Raw genomic sequence first — 8,519 nt, forward strand, 5'->3', positions numbered from 1 at the left:
AAAGTCTACAATACTCTATAATGATTACTGAATTCTGATTTGGTAAAGTACCAGTAGTACAGCTGAGGCCTCTAACTAGTGGGATTTTGATTTTGATTAAAATAGATATTTATATGAAAATGGCAAATTATCGTTGAAATATTCTTCAGTTTATAGGCCACCACCTACACAGTGATCCATAATGTTGGTACAGTAGGGAATGAGCTCATAATGGGGGGATCAAACAGGCACTGTTTTACTATATACATTAATACATGTGAATGAAGCAAGTTTATTTAATTTATTCAAAAAATGCAAATCGTACTCATACATGATGAAAGAAAGCATTTAAACAATGCAACATTATTCGTAGGCATAGTACACCTTTCCTCTAGAAATTCAAAATGGCTAAGATTTAAAACGTTATTGCAGACAATAGAAATCATATCTACAGTGGTAGGTCGTCCGGATATTGGTAGGCCTACCAGTCACACTTTCTGTCGAGCAGTTTCCATTAAAGTTTAAATAAAGTATTTTACGTAAGTTAATTAATATTTATTTATTGGTATATATTACATAAGAAAAACATAAAAGGAAAGACAAAAACATATCAAGTTTATTCCGAAGATCGCGCTTTTGTTACATCCTGTTATATCGATATAATCTTTACAAGCTTCTTCAAAACATTTCGGTGACTTGTTCCGGAATTTTGCATCGGTGTAACAAAAGTTTCTTACGTAATAATTGTAGGATGTTTGTGTGGTCAGGTATAGCCACTGTAGTGTCAATTAAGTGAATCAGTCACAGCAGTACCTGTCATCATACATCTGTTTCTCTACTGGGAATTTGCAGTCGATCTTCTCCGAATTTGTCAAAGAGAGCATCTCTCAAAAGGTGATCGTCTTCACCTAAAAAGTAAAATGACAATCATCAGATTTCAAAGGATAACATTAATAATGAATAAAATGTGCACGGTTTTTTTTAAATTTTATTTGTCAAATTGCTAAAGAGACGTATTTACGGATCTCAGGCAGGCAAACATCAGGTTTCCCCTTCTCCATATTTAGTAGATGGTTTCCTCTTTGGTAGAACAAAATTAAGCTCACCTGACAAAGTTACAATCACAAACTTCTCTTTATATTCGTCATCAATTAAGTTTCCTGACAAATAGGCGGCATTGCTCTTCACGTTTCTTTTTGTCAAGATTAGTAAACTTAGACATCTGGAACAGTGTATCAATGATGGCCACATATTCACAAATGACAAAACGTGACTTTAAAAAAATAATATTATTATTATGATCAACTTTAGATATCTTACAGTACTGAGACGGGATCACAAATCGCGTGACAGATAATAGAAAAATTAACTATGTTGTGGGAATGCGAAGACTAGAGCAAGAGAGGACAAATCCAATAATATGAAATCTTATAGGTATGAATACTTACTCTTCCTTTTCCATCGTCAATTTTGTAGACTGAAATAGTGTACTTCCTTTTAACACCAGCACGATCTTTGAGCACAGGCGGCAAGTTACTCTCAAACGTAATCCCCTCATGTCTTTCACTCTCCCCAAGCAAAGAAGGCACTTTGCAGTTCAAAGGAACAATACAATATAATACGCATTTTAACCTTTTATTTTCCAATTCTTGTTTCCATCTTTCATCCTTCTCTATAGTTCCTTTAAGATCTGATAAAATTATTTTTGTCTACTGTTATAACTATTTATTATGGAAACCCTAGTATCGAAAAACCGTTTTAAAAACAATATTTAACGAATTTTTGAAAATAAAGTATATTTACATAAAAAGCTACACTTAATTTAGGAATTCGAAATATGAATAGATTAGCCAAGACCGACAACCATAATATATTAAAAAATACAGTGTACTATAAATAATGTGTGAACCTTTTAATATGATTTCCAAAAATCCAGTAAAATAACTCCATGCAAGACCCTGTGCGACATTGATGTTACTAGATTCATGAATTTCACTGATCTCAACCACTGACAGTGTCTGTGAAATTCATAAACACAATCAATCAAATAACAATTATTAACTTGATGACTTTTGTAGAGAGAATATTCTGAAACAAGTAATTTATACATACCTTAAAGTTAAACATGTAGTTCGTAATTATTGACACACCGACTGGTGTTATGACGTTCAGGCGATTGGTCGACCAGTGAGTATCAAAAAGATCTTTATTGTCACTTCTCATCCAAAGCACAATAGCAATTAAGGCTACAGAACCCATGAAAAATGTTTTCGTCAAAAATACTTGAAAACAATTCTTAAACAGCAGGAGGATTAAGTTATTGTGACGACTTCGTATGTGCTTATATTCCTCGACCAACACAAAAATGCACAAAACAAATTTTGTAGTTATGGCACCGAAAAACACCATAGGTAGAGCAAATACAGATTTGTACATACATCGCAAGTATAAGTCATCTTTGTCCAGCGTTTCCAGTGGGACTGCCATCCACACCAAAAATGAATAAACCATGAATACCAGACCAACAAAATTTGCTACAATTTGCTTATTCTTGCCACGCTTTTTTGGTACCTCTCCAAAGCCACTCTCAAAACGCTTTGTTACTACATTTCTATTGACAAAATATAATACCTTTTTTCTTTCGTTTATTTTGTAAATACTAGGCCTACATTATAGTTCATTAGTAAACAGACATTCTTCTGCAGATGTTTTGTATTTTAAGTCTAGTCTACAATAAGCAAATGTCAATGTAATAACCGAACAATCTTACAGTTGATTTAATATAAAATATCAACATGCCTAATATTTAAAAATATAATTCGTGTCAATGACGCAGCTGCTTTAAAATAAATATCCGTTACCGGCCGGGTAACCAAAAAAGACAAAAACCTTACCGAGACGACATTGTTAAACCTGCCTATATATTACTGGATCTGAAAGTATTATAATAAACAATTTCGAATGAACAGAAAGAAAAATAAAATGATCTTACTAGAAACATTTTTGTTGAAAGATAGGTAAAAGTATAGAAATAGTGATACTAGTTTAATGACTTACAGGTTCAATGTATACCCACCTTACTGGTATCTAGGTTAGCTATCCTCATAGTCATGCCTACCACATACCTAGCGTATATTAATGATGACTATGTCTATATACCCCCTTGCAATGCAATGTATAGCCACTTGCTATTCTGAGCTACAATAAACTACATCCAAACTATAACGTCTTCGTTTACTTATATTATAAGACATAACATCACAACTAGTAAAAAGGAAAATTAAAAAAGCTGATCATGAACCGAGGTTATGTGTTTTAAATATTTGTTAGCAATAAAGAATGAACTAACCTTATCTTTAAAATCTTACTGTAATAACTTTTAGCTCTTGAACATAATATTGTATAGAGTTGTTTAGAGTACAGTACATACATTATATCACCGCTATTTCATATGTAAATTATAAACCAACACACAGAATCTAAAATGGAACTTTGTGAATTTCCCTAAAATCATGGTGTTTTTAGAGAATACAGAGGTTATAATATTGTAACCCCACATTTCATGGTGTTATAATGTGGCGTAAAATCAATAGTTGATACCAATTCATCTAGAAGGGAATTAACAACACAATATAATACATTTCTTACATGCATACAAGATTCATATGTTTTGGAATGTGTATTGAAGTTCACCAAAAATGTTTTGAATCTCTTACTGAGGGGAGACTGTCAAGGGCAATATCGCAGTGAATGTAGTTTGGTATTTAACAATAGAGTAAACCAGGATTAACCTAACATTAAAACTCTATATACATCATTCTAGTGTATTTTCAATGAAATAAAAAAATTTCCAAAATTCTTCAATGAGTCTAGTCGATTTGCACCCGATTGTTATTGATATTATTAAGAAGAACGTCTCTTAAAAGATTCCCATCATCTTCACCTGAAAAGCAATAAAATATATTTATATTTACACTATATTCTAAAAGAACATGTTTGCTGTTTATTTGTTGTAACAAAGATGGTTGGATTTGGACTTCGATGTGATTTTTGTGACACCGCCCCCACCCCCAATGCCATTTTAATAAATATTCACATAGCTGTCCATCCATAAAATCCTAAAAAGCACATTATGATTAGAATGCTTATACCTGATAAAGTCACGATTACGCATTTATTTTGACAATCTTCATTTTCGTCAATCAATTCCTGAAGTTTCCTAACGAGTAAGTGACACTGCTCGTCGCGTACGTGTTGTTCAATAGCAGTCCACCGAGACATCTGGAACAGTGTATCAATGATGGTCACATATTCACAAATGGCAAACTTTGACTGAAATAAAAATAATTGATACACTATGCAAGTTTACAATATAAAGCTAAAATATTCCCTACACTGTCGCAATTTCTATTAACTCTGGGGTGATTTGTTATTCTTTGGTAGACATCAAAATCTTAATCTATAATGTAATACTTACTTCTCCTCTTCCATTGTCAATTCTGTAAACTGAATTAACATACGGCCTGTCTTTCACACCTGCACGATCGACATACAAAGTAGGTAGCTTGTCCTCAAAGGTAATTCCTCTGTGTTTTTTAGGACACTCTCCGAGTTTGGAAGGAATTTTACAGTTCAGTGGTACAATAGCATAAAACTTGCACTGTAGGTTGCCCTTGTTCAATTCTTCTTTCCACCTTTCATCCTTCTCTATAGTTCCCTTAAGATCTAAGGAAAATAACAATATTCAAACAATTATTCTTTTTGCGCTGTTTTTGTATTTGTCTGAACCTATATGTATTAATTATTTTTGTTTTGTTTTATTTTGTTGTTTTTTTTCTAGGGAAAATTGTCAACAATTCACAAACCTTTCAGGACAATTGCTAGATATCCTGTGAAATAGCTCCATGCTAGGCCCTGTGCAACGTTGATGTTGCTAGACTCATGAATTTCACTCAGCTCAACAACTGACAGTGACTATGAAATGTAAAAAAAAGTGCGAAATCAATTATTAACAACTATATTGGATGTAATTTACATACCTAAAAATAAATAAAATGTTACAAACCTTGAAACCAAGTGCGTAGTTCGCAATGATTGAAACACCAATTGACGTTATTATATCTGGCCAGTTGTGTGACCAGTGAATGGTAAAAAGATCTACATCGGCACTTCTCATCAGGAATATGGCACCCAATAAAATAAAAAATCCCACGATGAAATTCATCGTCAAAAAAACTTGGAAACAATTTTTAAGCAACTGGACGAAGGAGTTATTATGGCGACTTTTCTTGTGTTTGAACTCCTCGAAGAGCACAAACAAGCACATACACAATTTGCCCAAGATGACACTGCAAAAGACGATAGGCAGAGAAAACACATGGTTGTAACTACGGATAGTGTATAATTCTTCTTGATTGAGATTTGTCCCATTAAAATTAAAGTTTCTTTCTTTTATCTTTTGAAGTGGAACTTTAGGCGCCATCCAAACTAAATTACCAACGAATACCAAAATAGCAAAGTATGCCGCGTATCGTTTCCATTCTCCTCTTTTTTTCGACAACTCTCCAAAGCCAAAATTTTCTGAAGGTGGATATCTATGAAGACAGTTAAAAAAGTGTGATAAAAATCTGTTCTCAATATCATATATCAATAATTCTTCCAAGAGTCTAGGGCATTTATTTGCACAGCACATATAATGAATTAAAACTAATGTAGACATATTTTCAATTAATATTTCTGGAAGCCATTAAAATAATGAACTTACTTTCAGAAGGGAAATTATAAAACGTAACTGGTAATAAAAACTCCTGACGTAACTCATTATAGAACGGACAAATTAACAGAAAGTGATATTCATCTTCTATCTCATTCCTATGACATAATTTACATATTCTGTTTCCTTTTAAAACCTCACACCACCTACCCCTTTCAACCTCAATATCAAGAATTTCTAGACAAAATTTGGTTAAAAATGGTCTACGGTATATGTTTACATTTTTTTTGCAGACAGATAATTTTCTATATGAATTGTTTGTTTAAATTTTGTAAAATAAAGTAAACGTGAGTATGTACTAGTGCTCTTAATAAATATTTATTGTTCAATATCCTGTAAACGTAATTTAATTTATAATTTTGTTATTAATATTTTTTGCAACCATATATTCATATCCATCCATATCTCAAATCGATTAAAAATAATACATGTTTAATTTGTGTAACCCAATATTCTTCATCTCTTTCCGCCTTTCTTAGTTGAAACAAATAGCATTTAATAATAATAATAATATCCTGGATTTATATAGCGCCTAATGTTGTGAAACCTCTAAGCGCTGAACATTATTACCCTGGTCATTTCTGCATCAAACACGTATGGAAACATACTCCCATATTGCAGCTAGTAATCAGCGCAAAGTTGTGTCTTGATCTAAGCGGGTACCCATTTATACACCTGGGTATGAAATTCTATTCCTGTCCAAGTTGAAAAGTCTGTACCAGAATTTTAATATGTTAATTAACTAGAACTAAAATTTAAAAAAATCGTATACTGTAGCTATACAGTTTCATTACAATCAGTATAGAAAATAGGAAAAAACCTTACCCAGCCATTGTTGTTGTAAATGGTCTACTGCTGCATGTGGATGCTGTAACTTTATATACTCAGTAGGCTTATGCAGGATAAAAAGAAAACTTAATCCCGAAGAATGAAATACTGAAAAATGATATATGACAAAAATACAAGGAACAAGAAATCTAAGGTAAATGTTGACAATGGTTTCCAAAGTAGAAACGGACCTAGGCCTGTCACTTTCTCTTGGCGTAGCGTTATTTATCGATCGATGTTTGTACACAGTAGAAGGCTATCTCTTCAAACAATACGGTAGTATCTAAAATTAGATTTTCCACGAGTTTATCGTTAATGTCAGTATAATATTTCATGCGGACATGACATTGTGAAACGCTGATACAAATTATAATAGGCCATGCTTTATAGGATTATAATACGTTTTAAAAAAAATAATGTATGGCTCCTTAAAAATAATACAGTAGGCTATAGTCATTTTAAAGATTCCATAACAGATTTTGTTAATTTATATTATTATATTATAAAGCATTGGCATTACAGACCTGAAACACCACTCATAAATTGCAACAATTCTTGAATATTTATTTAGCTATTCTATTCAAAAAAATGTATATGCAATAACTACAAATAGATGATAAAAGACGCAGAACTAAACTAAACATTATATTTAGTAATTAACATAAATGTTAAAGTTCAAATTTTAGCTAATTTGTTTATCATTTAATCATTCCTTATATTTATGTTTCCAAATATTTGGTAAAATATTTACAGGAAAGGAAACCAATCTAACAACTGTGACCTGTGTCACGGTTGAGTCTTGATGAATGAAATGAAATATATATACTCTCTGTTTTTAAAGTTTATACACTGTTGCAGCAATGTACTTTATATACTGAAAATGGTGATGTTCACTAGAATGAACTGACCCATGAAATGAAAAAGTTAAAAAAAACCTGGTAGTCATTCACTTAAAACATTGTTTCATAATAATACATACACTATATACAAAATTTAATTTAAATAAAATAAAAAATCACAATAAATGAATCTATTCAATTGTAGACAAAAATAATCTACATACAAATTTTAATACAGTATTAACAATCTCCACAGTCTATTAAAAACTCATGATTCTGCCCATCGTGACAAATTTATTAGACATTCGCTTCAATACTAGTCATTTATCTGTAGTCGGTTTTCTTTAATTTTGTCAAGAAGAACATCTCTTAATATAGCCGTCATCTTCCCCAATAAAATAATTATCAACATGTTTGTTTAGGCAAAGTAAATTAAACAATTTTATAAGATTAAAACAGTTTTAGAATGCATAAAAATTAATGGCTAAGAAAAAAACACGGGGCTTAATTGAAAGAGGTCGAGTACTTTATCTGAACAAAGGGAAATCAGACTGTTGTCAGTCGAAATGTTTCAAATTTCGCCAAATTGGAAACATCACATTATAGTTAAAAAGATTACCTGAAAATAGCACAGGCTTGAATTGTTCTCGCTACTTTTTTAAATTAATTACATAAGTTTTTTGACAAACAAGCGGCCGCTGCTCTTCATGTTTTTGTGGTCAATATTAGTGCAAAGAGGCATCTTTAAAGGTGTATCAATGCTGGTTACATACTCACAAATTGCATATTGAGGCTAAAAGAAGAAGATATTTTTACATTAAATAAATGTTATCCTTAATAAAACATAGACAGATAGTATTTAGGTTTTTTACATCAACATTTTTTGATAGATTTAGTCACTGTTGATAATGTTTGATAGAATAAATAATTCACTTGCATTGCCTTTTTCATTTTCAATTTTGTAAACTGAATTAACATAAGATCTGTCTTTCACAACTGCACGATCGACATACTAAGTAGGCATAGGCAGCTAGCTCTCATAGGTAATTTCTCTATGTTTTCACTCTCTCCAAGTTTTGAAGAAGGAATTTTACAGTTAA

The 8,519-nt window shown here is 31.7% G+C and overlaps 3 protein-coding genes across 3 annotated transcripts in view; all 3 read right to left on the reverse strand.

The window, feature by feature from the left end:
* Positions 1 to 341: 341 nt before the first annotated feature.
* On the reverse strand, positions 342 to 3,517 carry LOC144841235 (stimulator of interferon genes protein-like). The gene is made up of 6 exons (XM_078697494.1): positions 2,874 to 3,517; positions 2,092 to 2,590; positions 1,889 to 1,997; positions 1,428 to 1,669; positions 1,086 to 1,252; positions 342 to 887 (listed from the first exon to the last, which is right to left on the reverse strand). Exons 1-5 carry the CDS (start codon positions 2,882 to 2,884, stop codon positions 1,127 to 1,129), a joined length of 987 nt encoding a protein of 328 aa, XP_078553620.1. The 5' UTR covers positions 2,885 to 3,517; the 3' UTR covers positions 342 to 887; positions 1,086 to 1,126.
* A 215-nt stretch (positions 3,518 to 3,732) lies between these two features.
* Positions 3,733 to 5,509, reverse strand: LOC144841234 (stimulator of interferon genes protein-like). The gene is made up of 5 exons (XM_078697493.1): positions 5,045 to 5,509; positions 4,845 to 4,953; positions 4,457 to 4,704; positions 4,131 to 4,311; positions 3,733 to 3,922 (listed from the first exon to the last, which is right to left on the reverse strand). The coding sequence occupies exons 1-5, from the start codon at positions 5,459 to 5,461 to the stop codon at positions 3,849 to 3,851; spliced, it is 1,029 nt and encodes a 342-aa protein (XP_078553619.1). The 5' UTR covers positions 5,462 to 5,509; the 3' UTR covers positions 3,733 to 3,848.
* A 1,623-nt stretch (positions 5,510 to 7,132) lies between these two features.
* LOC144841232 (stimulator of interferon genes protein-like) overlaps positions 7,133 to 8,519 on the reverse strand; it is a 35,391-nt gene continuing 34,004 nt past the window's right edge. The window contains exon 8 of the mRNA XM_078697491.1: positions 7,133 to 7,727. The gene's annotated coding sequence lies outside the window, so the exon portion shown is untranslated. The remainder of the gene's footprint in view (positions 7,728 to 8,519) is intronic.

The sequence above is a fragment of the Antedon bifida genome, chromosome 4 (genome assembly GCF_963402885.1).
Source record: "Antedon bifida chromosome 4, ecAntBifi1.1, whole genome shotgun sequence".
Lineage (NCBI taxonomy): Eukaryota > Metazoa > Echinodermata > Crinoidea > Comatulida > Antedonidae > Antedon > Antedon bifida.

What these genes read in the sequence shown, in the direction of transcription:
- LOC144841234 (XM_078697493.1), bottom strand. Translation starts at nt 5,461, where the DNA reads ATGGCGCCTAAAGTTCCACTTCAAAAGATAAAAGAAAGAAACTTTAAT. An exon ending in ACTACGCACTTGGTTTCAAG is followed by an intron (nt 4,954 to 5,044) that starts GTTTGTAACATT and finishes TACATTTCATAG; the next exon opens with TCACTGTCAGTTGTTGAGCT. An exon ending in TCTAGCAATTGTCCTGAAAG is followed by an intron (nt 4,705 to 4,844) that starts GTTTGTGAATTG and finishes TATTTTCCTTAG; the next exon opens with ATCTTAAGGGAACTATAGAG.
- LOC144841235 (XM_078697494.1), bottom strand. An exon ending in ACTACATGTTTAACTTTAAG is followed by an intron (nt 1,998 to 2,091) that starts GTATGTATAAAT and finishes TGAATTTCACAG; the next exon opens with ACACTGTCAGTGGTTGAGAT. An exon ending in TTGACGATGGAAAAGGAAGA is followed by an intron (nt 1,253 to 1,427) that starts GTAAGTATTCAT and finishes ATTTTTTTAAAG; the next exon opens with TCACGTTTTGTCATTTGTGA.